Raw genomic sequence first — 18,515 nt, 5'->3', positions numbered from 1 at the left:
TGAAAATGCTTGAAGAAAGCTAACCATGTCCACCATGATTTCTCTCTATAGCTTGTCCTTTCCTACACTGAACATATTTCAAGTGACAAGTTCCAAGAAATCATGGAATACCTCCATAAATGTGCTGAGGACTTCCAAGAAGCAACAAAACATGATATGCAGAGGCAAATTTTTACTGATCTCTTCCAAATTTGTGATTATAGAAAGGTAGGCAAAGAGCTCTCAGCCTCATTTCAACGTGGGCATGCTCCCAGTTTGGTATTTCTCTGGGTCACTGCTTGCTTTTTCTTTTTCTCAACTCTAGATCCTTTCTTTGTGCTTACTCAGCAGTCTTTTAGAGAACAATAGCTGCTGCATTGTTGTCAAATTCATAGTTCTTAGACACAGAAACATCCAATAGCTTATTAACTGATGGCTAATTAGAAACTGAATTACCTAAACTGATGACTTGGGACTGAAGTTTGGTGATTCTGGAGAAGAAATTAACCATGGCCTTTAATTCTAAAAAATTACCTGCTTCCACAGCATGTTCAGAATATTTGAGTGCTAATTTATCTATTCAGCCACATTTCAGCAAAGCTAATCTGATGTTGATTGACTTTAATAAATGTGCACATTACTTCAATAATTACAAATACTGCATTAATTATGTTGCATTACTTTATAGATCTGAAGGGCTTCTAGCAATAAATCTCATAGTTAAAATTTAAAATGCACAATAATCCACCTTTACAGCCTCTCTAAGAACAGTACCGTGAGCTTCAGCCACAGTTTATGGACAGGAAATTAAAATACAGTAAGTCAGTTACAGAGCTGGAAATAAAACTCAAAAGCCATAATTTGGTTTTCAGCAGCTTTAAACTCTATCTATCATCCTCTCAGTACACCTGCATCCCCATTAAAAAGCAAACAAAAAAAGTGCTAAACTCATTAGAAAACCAGTGAGTAGTAGGAACTGAAGTATCAATGGCATAAACTATTGCTAAAATCTTGGGCTTCATCCAAAAAGTGTGGTAGTTGTTATGAGTACCCTCAGTTTGGCAGTTGCTGGCTACTACAGAGTAAGCAGTTTCTCTAACCTTAGTTTCCTCCCCTCCATAAATTTTATATTCCACCCAGCACTCCTCCAGCTACGCTTGCAGCGCCTACCCAGAGCGAACTGTGCTCTACAATGTCATGCTAATAATGTCATTACCGCCAAGAGAAAGGAATTACAGGGCTCGTTTCAACACCAATAGTGTGTTTTAGAGAATAGCAGGCAAGCTGCTATTCCAGGGATGAGGGAAGAAATGTGTCTGCTTCCCAGCTAGGAGACATTTCACTTTCCTACAGCTCTGTCAAGAAGGGCTGTGCTGGATCCTCCTGGCTACAGGGTTATATAAATCCAAGCCCTGCCTTTGCCATGGATTTCCAAAGGATCCCTTCTTTCCGAAAGTGACTTTCTTCCTATTATTTCTGTGGCAGTAATCACCATCTCCATGCTGCTAATCCCAGTGGAATCTCAGAGGCAAAGAGCCAAAAATACAAACACAACAGGAGTGAGCAGCTATCAGCAATGACGCCACTGCTGCGGGGAAAAAAACCTGATCAGAGCACAGAGTTGTGGTTTCCAGGCTCCGAGGCAGCCCTGCCCTGCAAACTGAGTTCACTAAAGTGTCGTGTGAGCCACGAAGCTCTTTTAAACCTGGCCTGGTTTCTTTTGTAAAGTTCTACAGTACCCACAGGGGAGATAAAAATGCAAAGTAACCCAAGGAATTCTACCACTTGAATGTGATCCATTACCTGTAGAGCCCATTCTGCAAAGCACAGCAAAGCAGTTGTTTCAGTTCCTAATTTCCATTTGTTTGGTAGCAGGCAGTTATTCCAGTCTGCATGGTGAGTGTGGCTGGCTGCCTCAATGAGCTGCAATTAGGCCCAGGGAGCTGAGAAAGCAATGTTTAAATTACAGTCAAATTAGAAGGTATCCACATGATCATTATTATGATTTCAAATGCATGCATCCAGAAGGATGGCAGCTCAGCAAGGACAGCCTGGACTATCCACTGCAGCAGAAACTTCCCAGAACACAATTGGATCACTGCTATAATACCCCAAAAGGCAATGGCTCTGTGAATTTTTAGCTTATTGTCTCTGTGCTCACTTGTATCAGTTTCTTTTGTAACCATGCATTAATTTCCAGGGATGTTTTAAACACAGGGTTTTAAAATGGAATTGAATTTAGTCAGATATTAGTTTTCAAGCTAATGAAGTTTGAGACACTCCTGATTATCCTTCTTGCAGTACAGCAACAACAGTCTGCTTTCTCATGACCTTTTTTAAGTGTCTGTTCTTCCCTCTTGCTCACTAACAAGTCATTGTAGGGTTCAGGATACACATATCACATTTCCAGAAAAACAATCAAGTGGTTAAACACTGACCTATCCCTGATTAAATGGTAAGTCTGTGTTGCCAAAGGAATTACTCACAGGTCACAGAACATTGCTGAAAACAGCTGAGAATCATCACCTGCCAATATCTAGGTGACAAAAAAATTAGGTCAACGTGTTTCAACTCTCTGGCCACTAAAGCTGCCCTGAGTTTTGGGCAGCTGAACAAACACAGATGGTTTTCTGTTGTGGAAGAGGAGAGGCTGTACCTGTCCTGCTCACAAGGTGCAGCACGAAGGGCAGGTGGGCAGGAATCTGTCATCAGCCGCCTTAATCACACACCAAGTGCAAAGAAAAGTCACCTTTTCTACTAAATTTAGGAACTGGGAAAAATAACACAGCTGGGGAGAGGAGTTGGAAATGTTTTCTTGTTGTACTGCTCCTTTCTTCTATGGATGGCTGTACTGTGACAGGTTCCTCCCAGGGCAAGAGACCTGAAATAACAGGAACCCCTGCTAAAATGGCAAATCTGCATAAATTGGAAATGTTTAAATAAAATAAATAAAACCCTATTAATATCTGACAATTTCATCTATTTTATCTATTTTTATATACTTACCAATTTTTATATAAAGATAAAATTATCATATCCAACTAACAAAAAAAAAACTCTTAAAGAATTTGAGTTATCTAAATCCTCCAATTATATTATTTTAATATGACAAAAAGATAACTGAGTCTCAAAACAACATCCTTATTTTCTTTTTAGTAATACTTCATTCATCTACTCTCATTTTAATTAAGTAAAATTATGCTTATTACTGCGAAGTTCAGGGCAACCAGCAGATGATTGTGACAAGTAACAGCTGAGGAAAATTAAGTGTGTTAATGGAAATATTGAATGGAGAATCCAAATATTCCAGTGACTTGGGAACACCTTCAAAAACGTTGTGTGTTTGTGCATCTCCTAAAAGGATCAGAGCGTGAGCTGATAGATTCAGCTGAAACACAAATAACAACAAGAAATGTTTGCACAGGGGTGTGCAAGGTATCTGTATGTTAATGTCAGAAGGTACTGGGAATCAGGACAAACATCTTGTAAGTTTAGGGGCAGAATTCTGTGATGACACTTGTTTTTCCAAACCCATCCATAGCTGAAATTCCAGCATTTCTTTTACCAGCAGGAATTAAATCCTAGAGTCTGAAGCACTAAAATTGGACCAGATGGCTTCTTACATTTCAGTTCTGGTCCTTTCTGCAGAACTGGCAAAACCCCTTCCCTGTAGAGGAAGGTGCTGCAGTACCAGCAAATGTGATGTGTTCACTTAGTTCCAGCATTAACTTCACCAGTAGGTGAGATGTGTATCTCTGGGTTGTTTCCATATCCTCTGTTTTTAACTATTGGTGCCAATAATTACAGTTTCAGGTTATAAACAATGCAGTCATCTTGAGCTAATTTCCAGGAAATGAACAGCAAAGTTCTTCCTTTATTTCTTTAGTCTAAGGGCAGGCAAAGTTCACAAGGAATTAAAAGCCTCGTGAAATTTATATTTTGCTGTTTTTAATCTAAGAACAAAATGTGAAAAGGAAATCAATAATTCAGATGGAAAGCTACTTACTACAAATAATGAACTTAAGTAAATCTATTTCCTAATTAACTACTTTATTTCACTAATGGGAGGGAGATTACAAAGGTGACAGGACTTAAATAATGACAACAGGAATACATCATAAAATGGAAAACTTGCAATCGTTTAGGTTTGCTTTACTTTTTAAACTCCACAATTTCCTGATTGGAAATGGCCCATTTCATTGCCTTTTCCTGGCTTTATCGTCTGTGTACACTCACCCTGAGCAACAAGGATTTAATAAACTCTGCACTAGAACTGCTGATACCTCTCTCACCTCTGTGGTCAAATGTCTATGAACTTTTAAAGAAAATTAGGGAGGTTGTCATAATAGCTCAGATTTTTGGACTAATTATGTTTCCAGGCCAATACATCACACTTCAAAGGAGATGATGGGGCACAAAACCAAACTACAGTTTGGAGTCACTAAGGTAACACAGCACAGCCCATAATACATGAAAATTCTTCCATGGTGCTGTCAGGCAATCAATAACTGTCCTCACAGTGTGAAATGTTGAAGCTTTGATCTTCACAAGAAGAACTCTTTTGGCAGAACAGTTACAATTATCTCACTGTAATTTGTCAAGGACATGGAAGAGGAAGACCCTGCAAAGTAATATGTGTGGGGAGTTCCAGCTCAGCCCGGAAGAAAATTTTGCCTCTGTGAAATAAATTAACTTCTTTGAAATTTGTAGTGATGTTCTGGTAATGGATAATTATCAGTCACAGGTAATTCTTGTCTAGTGGTGCCTTTGTAATGCTGCAAATGTTAATGTAAGTCACAAGAATCACAGGAAAAACCCAATAATTGTAATATTTTTGTCTAGGTTGGTGTTTTGGATAGACAAAAAATACTGGCCCTGCTGAGAGACTTCTATGACAGAAGCTCCGTGATTGATGAGTGGGAATTTTGGAATCCCAGAGAATGTGAGCACATGGGATGTTTCAGTTGTGGTTAAAACATTGGGAGCCACACAAGGTTGGATGATTCAGATATGTTTTTAAGTGTTATCAGAAATGAACAGAGCCCAAAAAAGTACCCAAATGAGTGCTGTGATCTACACACCAGAATTTGCAAACATGTTTGGCAAACTGTGATGCAATGTTCAGAAATGCTCCAACACCCAGAAGTTTTCCTTGCTACAAAATTCTGAAGTACTTTTTGGGAAATAGAATTAAAGAAATACTCTTTCTGAAACTATTGTTCTTTCTTACTGGGCAATATTAGAAGTTAATTTTGTGTTTGCACTAGAACACCTCCAGGAACACAGAAAGATAAAGAAAAAAGCAGAGAATCATCTGCATGAAACGAAAATATTTTAAAGATATTGGACATTAATTAATTGCTGAGATCAAATGCAAGGTGAATTACATCTCTCCTTCTTAGTGTAGAGAATGATGAAATATTTATTTCAAAGGGAAAGTGGTGTAATGCATAGCCAGAAGTGCAGATATCTGTAAGCAAAGACGTTATTCTGAAGTTTCTGTGTTCCTGATAGGTGTCTTTGCAGAAGATACTTCGTGGTAGTTTGTATTTACTTGGTGTTACCTTTTTTCTTTAAATTTTCTTATGCAATCCTACAGAACATAAAACCATCAGCTTGCACACTTTTTTTCTATTTTAGGGCCAATAATTGAGCTGCAAGATATTCATCTTATGGATTTCTGGGGAAGCCTTAGTGACAAGGAAGTTTGTGAGGAACTCAGTGAAAATTTGGTCTTGTCTCAAACAGAAATTTCTGAGGGAAAGATTTTAGGACATGAACCTGTAGATGATGATAGGCAAGGGACTGACAGAATGAGCACCAGTGTTACAGAGGGAATTGCTGAAGCTACTGATTTGGATGGAGATACCCTCCATAGTGAGAAATCCAGCTCCCATGAGGACACCAAAACTGAGAGGGAAGCTGAGCCTGGAACTGTAGATAGACAGGATGAAGCTCTCCCAGGATCAGCCTCTGCTGAGAACAGTCTCAGTATAGATGGAGAACCTGGATCAGGAAAATCAGAGGAATCCATCCTGGGTATAGAGCCTGAGATAGGAACAAAACCAGAAGGAGATCATACCTCAGCCACAGAACCTGAATCAGGAAAATCAGAGGAATCCATCCTGGGTATAGAGCCTGAGATAGGAACAAAACCAGAAGGAGATCATACCTCAGCCACAGAACCTGGATCAGAAGGACAAATTAGTCAAGAGGACAGTGGAGTTACAGAGACAACACCTGAAGCTACAAGCACAGCCTCAGGAGACAGAGCTGTGACAGACACAGATGTCACTGATTCCCAACAGGACACTCCAGCTGCAGAGGCTGTGAAAGAAACCCCTGCAAGCAACCAGAGCCAGTCTGACCAACAGACAAGCTCAGAGAAAATGCTGCAGGGTGAGGACCTTCTGCCTGACCAGGGTAAAGGTAAAGACAGACCTTTTTTCTGACAGACCTTAACAATTTTCAATGTATATATTTGGACTACTGTTTAACTACAGGGTGTTTTAAATCAATTTCAAAACCATGTGAGTGATTTCTGAGTAGAGAAGACCATAAGCTTTGCTATCTTCTCAGCATGGTGTTTTCTGTCAAGGTTTCAGAGCTTATTCCTATCAGAGGATGACAGGTGAGTCACTTTGCTGATAATCTGTATTCAAGGTGCTAAGCAGACACTTTAATTCAAAGAGGGACTTTATGAAGCAGCAGCATTTTTATAATAAGGAGAAACTTTATGTTCTGTTTCACTCTGTAATATTACTATAGCAAGACAGGAACCCGAGCACATTAAATAACATTAATTAACATTTAAATAACTTTTAGACTGTGACTGCCTATAGGGAGATATGCTATGAGATCATCTAGCAGGAACCTTTTATTTTAATCTCTCATTGTGTTTCCAAAGGATGATCCTACTTCATTGTCTACAAAGGCCTTTGTTCAAGGAAGGCTGTGATCAGACAACTGTGTTTCAAAGAGGTATTTTCTTAAACATCCTAGAAGGGCCAACCTCCTTGCTTGCAGTCTGTGAACACTCTGGTGTCTCAGAGTTTAGAACAGTGCAAGAACTGGGTCTACATTGATTGAGCAATCCAGTGACAGATTCATTATGTCAAGGGTTGTAAAGCTGATGGCACAGCCCCCTGGTACCTTTAGTCAGTCCTTGGATGTGCATCCTGTTTGTCTGGGACAGCAGTCCCTCAAGGAGGTCTTTGTCTCAGACAGCCCCCTGCTGAGTAACAGCAATTCCAGCTCACCTGCAGTCAGGGTTTGACCTGGCTGTAGGATGGCATCCATGCCAGACTGGATCTGCAGAGCTACTATTAGAGCAGTATAAGCAGATTAAGGCCTTTACTCAGCATGGAGTCAGTCTGTATTCAGCCGTAATTTCCCTGGATAGGAAGTGCAGGATTGAGGGCTGTGTTGATAGCTGCCACGTGGTTGGCTTTAGGGCAGCATTTGGCTTCCTGTGACACACTCTGCTTTTTGCCTTTCAGACTCAGGTCCCGGTGTGGCAGAGATTCAGAACCGTCAGGATTCTTGTACTAAGAGTTCTTTTGCTGCAAGCTGCCTCACCCTGCCACGGTTTGTACAGCTCATGGACAATTTTGTTGGTGAAGACATTACTCTGCCTACTGTGAAGAGGCTTACTGCATTTATCAAACAAGAATACAAACAGACAGAAGAGGAAAAAAAGAAACAACTAGAAAAAGTAAATATTGATAAGTTTTGCTGATCCCATGTCCAAACAAAAACCAAACAAATGCCCACAGACACTTAGCAAAGTCAACTGTTAATCTGATGCTGGCAGAGCTCTCTACTTGCAGCCTTGCATCCACTGTTCCTTCAGGAGACCTTTTACCCCTTTGTTTTCATACAGATGCTCCCTCCCTAGCCTTCAGCTCTGCAAATGATGACAGACTTATCCTGTAAGAGGTTGTCTATCTGTCCTAGAGCTGGACTCAGTGAGACAACAGTTGATAGTTAATTGTGAAAGAGCCCAAAACATTCCATTCTGCTTATTCACCTTTATAATCGCCAAGAACCTGATCTCTGACCTACTGCACTGGCATGTACATAGGAGCTTGTGGATGTTTGGGGAGGATTTTAAAACAAGTGTGTCTGGGTTTGCTATGTGCGTGGCTGGATGTGAATGTGCACAGGCTTCTTTGTGTTTCAGTTACAGGATACTCTTGTCATGTGTTGGAAAAAAAAATCCCCTTCCTCATGCCCAGCATCAGGGTGCCTCATGTCACTTCAGGTCTGTTTTGTGGTGCATTTCTCTAGCTGTGTTTTCCTCAGACCTCTTTCTGGTTTCCCTCTGTGCTGCTGACCTAATTTGAATGAGATATTGGATCTGACGGCTCCATAGTCCTCACTGAACACAGCACACACTGCCAGTATTTTGGCCTTTGAGAGAATTCCACTCCAGCCAGTTATCCCTCTATGCTGGGTTTAGAGGACAAATGGTAACATCTATTTGCTTGGAGCCCACACGCTTCAGGGCAGCACCAGCAAAATAACAATGTACAAAAAAATGAACTGTCACATCTTGGGGTGTCACTGACAAGGCTGTGGTAAGCTCTTGCTGGGGAGACATTTGTGTTCTGGGAAACGTGCACTTACCTGAGCTGACCTCACCTTAAATCCAGCACAGGCTTCATTTGTTCACTGTGAAATAACTGTCTGCAGTGCTGGTCCTGCCTGGTAAACTGAACTATCACCTGTGTTTAGTGTTTCTAAGTGATCTCCCAGGTTTAATGATTCGTCTCTAGGTCTGAGCCATGTATGTACAGATTCGGCCTGGCCCATAGAAATGATGCGATTGGCACAGCCACTGCAGAGTGTGTCCCCACTTGTGTAGTGTCCCCATTTGTGTAGTGTCCAGGAGTTACCAAACACCAACTGTTCCTCTGCTGCAGGTTCACCGCATGGCACACATGGCCCAAAGGAAACAGCTTTTGGAGGCGCTTTTTGAAAAGTGGGACAGCAATGCATGTGGGTCTCTGGACCTGGAAGAGGTGGTTGCTGTTCTGAGAACATTCAAGGGAGACATGGGAAAAGAGGCCTTGATGAAGGGTAAGGAAAAATCTCTGCTCTGTGAGAACAACACAGGAGGCCTTCAGTGACAGGGCTAATGAGGTTGGTGCAAGCACCAGTTTGGTTTTGCAAGCAGTCATGAGCATACACAGTATGAGGTGTAAAATGGAAAGAAACAGTTACCCAGACCTATTAATGAATGCATTGCTCCATCCCCTCCTCCTGTGCAAGATTCCCAGGCAGAGAAGTAGCCCAATGTTTTAATGACACTGGGATAAGTTGAAAAATTATTTCTGCTGTAACATCCAATGTATACATGTGATATGGCAATGAAAAAACACATGTAAAGCCTAAGGACATGTTTGTGCTTTTAGTCCAGTCCATCTGTGTTATCCAGCTATTTTTAATAGGTACATTTTACTGTGCTTGCAGCAGGAAGGTACCTCACAGGAGAGAACAGCTTTCCTTATAGATCTCAAATAGCCTGCAGTTATCCACACTGTCACACAGCTCTCATGAATTACAGAACAGCTTTGAGTATCACTTCTCTGTTGGTTATTTCACTGCATAAACTTAGCAAATTTGGTCCTTGATAGAAAAGACTTGGGTCCAGCAGAAGTGCTGCAGGCTCATCTGAACCTGTCTGGCATCCTCATGCATATTAACATGTGGGCAAAAGGTGTTCTGAAACACTGTATTAGCAATTAAGAACATGTCTGCATGTGTGCTTGGGTGGAAAGGACTGGTTTTTCATCACCATGCTCCTCTTCATGCTGCTTGTTCTGCTGCAAATCACTAAAAATGGCTCACTTTGGCAACCACCAAAATCTCATTATCCTCTAGCTGACTGGAGGCAGCTGGTGGGGTAGGGAGCACATCAGCATGTCACAGTTAATCATCTCCAGGCTGTCCACCCAGGGGAAACTGGCAGTTCACTGCTCCCTTGTATTCAAAGCATGCCAGAACATACCATGGAAATATGGAAGGACACAGTCCCTTCTATGAAGGGCTCATAACCTAAAGGACAAATGAATAGAAAGGGAGCATAGCAAAATCAATACATCTAACAGCAACGTGAACTATTTCTAGCAGCCTCAACCTAATCTCTCAAGGATGTGGAACAGGCAGGTTTGGGGGAAGGGTTCACAGACACTGTACTTCTGGATGGAAACACAGAATTATTTGATTGCCCTTGCAAGTGAAAAGTGTAACATTTGATATAAAGGGGAAAAGAATTCATTATGCCGTGGCTCAGTAGTGAAGGAAGTGATCATACCACATTCAACTTCATGTGTGTTTTTTTCTGCATCCCTTTCTTCAAAGTGAGAAAGTGGAAATAAAAATCCAAACATTTTATATGATCAAAAAATTCTCCATCCTAGTTCTGTCAGAAAATCAGAAATTAAATTAGAATACAGAATGTTCCTTAGATGATGGGTTGGATAAGACAGCATTAAGTATCATGGCCCCACCACGATTGCAGCCAAATTAATACTTGCTACTTCTACAGCTAAAATCTGTGATAATGATGATAAAATGGTTTGGATTGGAAAGATCATCTAGTCCAGCACCCTGCCATGAGCAGGGACATCTTCGGGTCCAACAGGATCTGAAAGCAGGATGCAGAAAAAATGAGGGAAGCATCATCACAGAGAAGCCGTGAACCGCGGAGCCAGGCAGAGCCTGCACGTTCCTCAGGCTGTGCAAGAGCACCCCCGTGAGCCCCGAGCCGCGCTGGGACAGCTCTGACAGACCGGCTGCGCAGCTCATCGAGAAACCAGGGCTGTGCGCGATTCTTTCTCATAGGAGGGAAGCAGGCGTCTAGAGGAAAGGATGCGTCCAGTGTGGAAACTGGAGATTACCTGCCGATGTGACCACTTCCATGTAGGAGATAGCTGAAAGAAACCTCGAAGGATGGGCTGGATGGACTCCATCCCAAGCCTGTTTAGGTCTTGATTTGTGTTTTGCAAAACTGATTAATCAACTAGATTTTCCCTGTCTTATTTTCTATTTTTTTTCTGCTAGCAAAGGAACAGCTTTGCTCCCGATACCCACAGCTCAGTAAAGTGGGGAAGTTATCCCCAAAGGCATTGCAGACTTTCCTTGAGTTAATTGCTTCCAAGTCCACTGGCAATGAGGATGAAACTATTGATAACTTGGTGAGATTCCTGACCACAAGTGTGGAACAAAGGGTGGAACAAAGTCACACTCAGAGCTTGAAAAGCTCAGCCAGGAAGAAATGGCTGCAGGATATCCAGCAAGCGGCTGAGACCAGTGTAACAAGCATGGAACCAGTGTACAAAGCAGTGGTTAAGGCCCTGTCCCAGGTAGGCATCCTTGCTCTGCCAATTATCTCGTGGATAATTTTGTCTCACTCATGGAAGAGCTGACTCAAGTCAGATCTGGAAATCTATTGCTGTAGTTTTGGAGCTTCCGAAATGAAACACACCAGAGTCAGTTTGGGACAAAGATGGTTAATTTGTAATGGAAATAATTTCCTTTTTAATTTACAGCTGCAACTTTATCTGTTTTTCCTCACCATTTTAGGTCTCCTCAAAGCCAAGCTTTTCTCAGTGTAGCTGAAGTGTTCTTGCAGTATTGTCTAGGTTTGTAAATGTGGCAGCTCTGGCACTTGTTTGTTTTTTTCTTAAAGGAATCTCCTATTGGAGAAGAGATCCATAGGACTTTTTCTTAGGCACAGATTATAGTTAGGAATTATTTTTCTATTTACTCCTCCCCATTAGCAACAGGAAAAAGGAAATCAGTTTCCCTTGCCAGTCAAAGTACCAAGTATTTGTGCTTGTCTCAGGGTGCACTGGGCAGACGCAGCCACAGCAGAGACACCAGCCACATCATGGGGCTGGTGACACACAAACTCAGTGAGCCAGAGCAGCATCTCAGCAAAAATTAAACAAGTGCTAAGTCCATTAAATGAGTGCCAGTGGCTAATGTACAGTCTGTAATGGGGAACATTTGTTGCTAGGACATGGAAGCCCATGGGAATAACAAGAGGATCAGTGCGTATATTGCCCTCTTGGAAGAGAACCAGCTCTCCCCAGAGCAGGGGCAGGTTCTTCTGCGCTATGTGGCCTGTACTGCAGATGATGCTCCCCATCTCCTAAACCAAGTACTGCACAGAGACATGAAAGGAATCAGGTAAGAAAAGCTGCAAATACCTTTTCCTTCTCCTCTAAACTGTTTGGAATCTATGGGGCAGTGTTTGGAATGAACTGCAAGCTGAGGTTGGTGGAGTACTCCAGAGAGGACCTCTCCCAAGAGACTGTTGTAGAATGATCCAATATCCTATACATGTCCTTATACTCTGCATGCTCTGCTTAGAACTGCTCTGTTTGGGATTTCTCTCCTTTCCTTGGGGAGATTAGCTCACAGTCTAATAAATCTCAACCTTTAGCAAATGTCTGTGGCACTGCGCCTACATTCTCTTCTTTAAAAATTAATTCCCTTATGCCAGTTTATATCCACAGGATATTTTTGAGAACAATGCCTTTCCTTCCCTAGTGTTTATGCTATAAACAGCTTTCATGCTTCTTCATTTGTCATTTCCAAAAGCCAGACATATTTGTCTCTTTAAACATTGTTGCCTCTAACCTATTAAATGTAACTGCTGCTTGCTTCTGTATTCCTTTCCATTCCATTCCTTAGTTGATGTTTTTAAAATGTCCTAAGGATGAAAAGTGCCTCTTTATTACCACTGCCTTTGGGATGCAAGTGGTAAATGTGGTATTGCCGAGTGTGGTCAGAGTATGGAGCTCACACCTTCCTTCTCTGATGCCAAAAAACAGGGAGAGATCAAAGCTGCAGTATTTATTGTTTCACAAAAGGTTTTATGCTCCTCCTGACAAACCTCAAATTTATATTTCAGCTTTGCAGCCATTGACCAGGGAAAGCCAATCTATGTTCCAAGAGTTCAGCTCCACGGAAACGTTCACTTCTGGAACTCTGACCGCCCTATGGAGGAGAGTACAGGTTCACTCCTGGTGCTGCCCCTGTATGATGCTCATTGGAGAGTTTTTGGCATTTTAGGACTTGACACTCTTCGGGACCAGTGTGAGAAATCCATCTTCCTGATGCATGAGATCACTTTCTACGAGGTGGGTACCATCAGAAAGCAGCTTGTTACTCCAACCTGCAAAACACTTGTGAATTTTACACACTTGTTCTGAGTAAATGTAAACTAAAAAAATATCTGTGGGTACCCTTCTGCAGTATATGGTGTAAGTGGTGTAAGGAGAGCACCTTATCAGTATCCTGCTGATTAGCATCTTACCGGAAATTTATGATGAGGTATCACTTCATCAATAATTTATTTCATCTTCTCTTGACTAGGATGTTAATTTACCTTTTGAGCAAAGTCCAAGGACAGCAGCTTTTATTTCCTGCAGCTCTCAATCTCATATTTGTGTTCATTTCTATAAAATGACATGAAACCTTACTTTTTAGATGGTGGAATAATTGTAAGTGACAGCCATCCGGATTTCTTTGGGATCAGCCTCGCTGTGCATGCATCATGTGGGCAGCAGGGAGCGCAGCAAGCCAACCTTACCGGCCCATTTGGCTATTTCTACTAAAAATCAGCTCTGTCTGCTAAAGGATTTGGCCGTGACCAAGTACTGAGTACTTCAGGGCATTATTTGATAAGGGACATTTCACAGTCACTTTTCTGCTTTACAAATTCTGATTAAAGCAATTTGTTACAACATGAACATTGCCCCAGCTTTTTTCTCTCAAATCTTGTGGAATTGTCTGGCTCACTTGGAGGATTCTGCTTTCACAGGGAGTTTGCCATGCATTCAGCAAAGCCTACCACCACATCTGCATGCAGGAAAATGTCCTACAAGTGGCTGTCACTGCTCTGGACTGGTTGTATCCCAGGACACCCAGCATCCACGCTGTCACAACCTATCTGGTGGCAGCTGGCAAAGACAAGGTACTGCAGAGAAAAAGTTCTGTAATCATCAGGGGCTGAAAGGCTGCTTTGGAGAGGAAGTGCCATCTCCAGCTGCCTGTGTTTTTCCAGTGGTTTTATCATTAAAGCTGAAGCCTGCACAAGATTCTTGTGCCTGCTCGTGCAACAAAAGGGCTACAAAGGTAGAGAAGGAAGATTGCTTCTGTAAAGGAGACCCCTCTTCATTCTTTTCATTCTCCCATGTTAAAGAATTCAAGAGCATTGCTAGTATAACCCTTTTTCCATATGAAAAGGGAATATTCTCCTACTTCAGTGTTCGCTGCTGCATAGCAACCAATAGAGCAGAACCCCACACCCATCAATCCATCCATAGCTTTGCTGTCTGGGACTTCCACTAAGGGAAATGCTTCTCTTTGGAGAGCCTCTGCATGTCAAAATAGTATTTTATTGGGACAAGAGAATGTTCCAGCTAATGTATTACCTCTTTGTTCTGAACTTATGTCAGCAGCCAAGATGTAAATACAGCTCAGGAAGTGACTGGTTCCCAATTAACTTGTAAAGACAGCCCCGTTTTGTGCAGGTCATATTCCAGTTGTTCAGCAGGCACTCAGGCCCTGGAAAGCTTGTCACTTCATGTACCAGTGAGTTAAGAAGACAAAAAGTGTATGCAATATTTAGGACTGATCCCGTGTCATCCCAAAGTCTGTACAACATCTGCTGCAGCCATAATTCAGCTGCTTCCTCTGATAAGCATGGTTTATGTTGGCAGTGTTATGTTGTCATTCCAGGCTCAGCACTGTTCCCTTGTTAGCTGTCTGATAGCCAGGTCACTCACTCCCCTCTGTACTTTTCATGTGTCAAGACACACTGACACAAACATGGCATGAGAAAGGACTGCAGGAGGATGGGAAAAAGAATGGAAGCCTCTAGGCCTGTGGGTGTTCCTCAGTGTGGAGCCTGGGGTGGATTAAATAGTCTGGCTGAGGGAGGTCCAGGGTACATTCTTCACCCATCTCTGGGAATAAAACTGAGCAGTGTTGGGAGATGTCTTTAAACAATCCCATTGCTCTTGAATGTATGTGGGAGTTTCCTATATGAAACCATTTCTTCCCTCTGCAAGCTTCAAAATATCTGTTCCTTTCTTGGATGCAGCTAAACCTTTCTTTCCTCTCTGGCAGGAATATGCTCTGTGCAAGGTGATCACTACAGATAACACAGGACAAAAGGAAATCCACGGTTCTCCTGCTATTCTCCTCAGAGAGGAAAACCTCCTCAGGTAGGCTGCAGCACCTGCAATGGGACTGGTCCCCTCTGCTCCTGCAGCAGACCCACTGTCAGACCCACATTGCATGCAGCCCCTGGTAGTGCAGCCCTGAGAGTGGCTACAGCTCTCTATCAAGGCTTCTGATGTGTATGCACATGGCACTGAACTGTGAAGGGCTGAGGAATATTTTCTTTTTCACTTCAGGCTCCAAAAACTTCTGACTTAATGCTTACCAGCTGAGCTGCCAAGGTTTGCAGGATTACAGCCTACACTGAACCATTTTGCTCTTTAGAATAATTTGTATTTTTTCCTGGCCATACTAGTCTCATTTCCTTCAATTCTCTGTTTCCTTCCACTGCCAAGATACTCACAGACTTGTCTTTTAAGAATATCATCCTTGTTGTGAAAGTTGCTTGAACAGCCATTTGCTGTTCCAGCAGCTGTTTTTACTTTTTTTATAAAACTGTCTAGAAAAAAAACATCAATGCAGTTAGAAACAGCAAATTGCTTTTAAAGCAAGATCTGCTAAATTCTCATGATTTTCAGCAATCACCTCAGTGCTATGTTCTCAATGCTATTTTTTCCTTTGTGTACATGCCTTGAATGATACTTAGAGCTGTGCAAATTTCAGTTCAAGCAAATGAACTATGATTTAGCAATGTAATACCTTAATTTTAACAACAAGAGATGAATAGCATCTTAAATACAAACCAGAGTGGTAAACACTAGCACATTTCATTTCAGAGATTACCTGTTCAAGTGCACAGACAGTTCAGAGGTCACTCTCACTTCTGTCTATGGAGAACACCACATTGCAGTACCCCTCCAGGACCTATCAAGACAAACTCTCGGCATATTTGATATCAACATCGGACAGCACAAGAAATTACCACCTCAGGAACAGAAAGACCTGCAGAAAATGCTAAAGATGGCCCAAGCTGCCTGCTTCGAGATCCTGCAGAGGTCTCTAGAGGAAACAGAACCAACACAAGTGCTGGGTATTGTGCATACAGATGTGAGATAGCTTTTTGGAGTGAAATAAGGAATTTCAGTAAAATTATATTAAAAGTATCATTCCTAGAAGTATGGAAAGACAAATACAAATCCTTGGTATATATAAACTACTCCCGAGCAAGTTTCAGAGCTTAGCAGAGTTAAACAGAATGGACAGATTTTAACTCGCTCCCAGGGTACTTCGTGCTGAAATCGAAGGTGTGAAGCAGACACCTTGTTGCCCTCAGGGATCTAGCACATAGACTGTCAGTCAGTAGTGTAAGTCCTGAGTAGCAGATGTTTCTGAGCAGCTTCTTGAGAGGTTTGTTTTCGATTGCAGAGGCAGAACGTGTGGCAAATGTGAGGCACGCAGGGATTCTGTTCCACCGGTTCATGCTGCAGGAGCTGCGTGAGTGTGTCCAGGAACTCAGTGCTAAGAGCTTTGCTGGAATAAAGAGCAGTGCAGAACCCCCAGCTCTGGTGCACGACGTAGTTAAGGCTGTGCTCCTGCTTTTGCATCCAGACTGGAAGGACTCAGAGGAGACTGAGAGCTGGAGTCAGTGTAAACTGGTGAGAATTCAAATTGTTGAGTTTGTCTTCTATTCTTCCTCCTCCAAGAAGACGCAGTGGAATTTGCCAAGGGGAAAATGGCAGTGAAATAATTCATTACCTATAGATTTCCTCTATATTTCTCATCTGTCTTTCATTCTGAAAGCTTTTCACAAACACCCTAATCTTTTTGTACTCTGCATTGCAGAAACTTGATGACAATTTGATTCAGGAGATTTACTGCTTTGATCCAACTGCTTCATCTGTGCAAGTTCAAGCAGAGCTGCTGCTGGACCTCATCACTGGTAAATACCATAAACTCATTGTGAGGTTCAACAATGAAAACTTGTCAATGGCAACACTCACCTGGGTGCTTTTAAGGGCCTTACTTCAGAAATTAGCTTTGATTTCACAATAGATTAAGCAACAGATAACAGGCCTTAAATGTCTGCAATCTTTCTTGGTCAATAGAAATCAACCTGTTAAATTTAGACTCAAAATTCAGTGCCTTCAGGGAAGGGGAGCAGATCAGCTTTGAAACCTTCCAGAACAAGTGACCTCATTGTAGACCTCCCGATAAGCATGAAGAATGAGAGTTCTTTTGGCAAGTAATATGTAAAGACATATGAAGAATGATGGTTCTTCTGGCAAGCAAATGTGCTTCAGACCTCTGTGCCCTGCCCTAGGGACTGACCCATGTCCAAACAGGAAAACACAGTGTGAGCCCTCCTCTTTGTAAACACCATCTGCCAAGTGCTTAATGTACTCACAGGCCACAGGCAGGAGCTGTTTGTCAGTCTGTCTTTCTCTCCTTTAATGAATGTGAGCTTTATTTGGTGCCAGAGCAGTCAAGAGGCTGTTGTTATTATTATTTGCAATATCTCTGCAAGAGAAATTACTTGTTCTCGTTGAGATCTTTCTCTTCATGATCTAATAGCAGTCTGAGAGGTCTGTTAATAGCCAAATAGTTATTATTATGGACAATAGTTATTACTTTAGCTGAGGATATTTATCAACAGTACCCTGCCTGCTGATAAAGAGTAAACACTTGAGGCAGTCATAGTTCCTTTTTATGTGTTCTCATGTATATTAAACTAATTCACTGGACAGAATAGGCCTAGATCATCCAGTTTCCTACAGCTAGGGATACTGATGTAATTAGATTAAAGAATGTAGCTTTGGAAACTGCAGGTGTGCTAGGAAAGGTTAGTTTCCTAGGATGGAACCTATTTTGAGAGAGCAGTGTCAGATCAGGGGTGTGAATGGGAATTCCTTCAAAATGAGTATCAGGTAATGTCCATATGTTCCATATATAACTGCTGGTTTAGCATTAAAAAATAGCAGAGCACTTTGTACAACAGGGCACCCACCACAAAATAAGATCAATTATAGTGGAAAGTCAGCACTTGACAGGTCACTGTCACGATATAGCTGTGTGCTTTTCAAAGCATCATCATTCCTGGAATTACTGGATTCAGGGTAAACTCTGCTGAGGGGATGATCTTCTGTTCTTGTGGCAACACTGCTCTCGGTTTTGACTTTCCCTGATGTATTTACAGCTGGTTTTTTTGTTCCAGATGTCCCTCAAGCAGCAGTGTGGGAGCAGGACTCTGCTCCAGTTGAATACCTGTACCAGTGGCTTCGCACCTGCCTGGCACTTGTGGAGATCACAAAGAGCCCATACACTGAAATAAAACATCCTTAGCCCCTTTTGGCATCCAGTTCTAGCGTGCCTATTAAATCTCTTAATTTTTCATCTGA

The 18,515-nt window shown here is 41.9% G+C and overlaps 1 protein-coding gene across 1 annotated transcript in view; it reads left to right on the top strand.

Moving 5' to 3' along the window:
- EFCAB5 (EF-hand calcium binding domain 5) overlaps positions 1 to 18,515 on the top strand; it is a 31,988-nt gene extending 13,473 nt beyond the window's left edge. Inside the window, exons 6-19 of the mRNA XM_088177040.1 lie at positions 52 to 207; positions 4,822 to 4,921; positions 5,620 to 6,408; positions 7,479 to 7,693; positions 8,904 to 9,060; positions 11,047 to 11,348; positions 12,005 to 12,177; positions 12,905 to 13,133; positions 13,817 to 13,969; positions 15,127 to 15,224; positions 15,957 to 16,210; positions 16,546 to 16,775; positions 16,963 to 17,059; positions 18,332 to 18,515. Coding sequence (XP_088033166.1) covers positions 52 to 207; positions 4,822 to 4,921; positions 5,620 to 6,408; positions 7,479 to 7,693; positions 8,904 to 9,060; positions 11,047 to 11,348; positions 12,005 to 12,177; positions 12,905 to 13,133; positions 13,817 to 13,969; positions 15,127 to 15,224; positions 15,957 to 16,210; positions 16,546 to 16,775; positions 16,963 to 17,059; positions 18,332 to 18,459 — 3,081 coding nt within the window. The 3' untranslated portion in view covers positions 18,460 to 18,515. The remainder of the gene's footprint in view (positions 1 to 51; positions 208 to 4,821; positions 4,922 to 5,619; positions 6,409 to 7,478; positions 7,694 to 8,903; positions 9,061 to 11,046; positions 11,349 to 12,004; positions 12,178 to 12,904; positions 13,134 to 13,816; positions 13,970 to 15,126; positions 15,225 to 15,956; positions 16,211 to 16,545; positions 16,776 to 16,962; positions 17,060 to 18,331) is intronic.

The sequence above is a fragment of the Sturnus vulgaris genome, chromosome 21 (assembly GCF_052056855.1).
Source record: "Sturnus vulgaris isolate bStuVul1 chromosome 21, bStuVul1.hap1, whole genome shotgun sequence".
NCBI lineage: Eukaryota > Metazoa > Chordata > Aves > Passeriformes > Sturnidae > Sturnus > Sturnus vulgaris.
The sequence above is the reverse complement of the archived record's forward strand: the minus strand, read 5'-3'. Positions and strand labels throughout refer to the sequence as shown.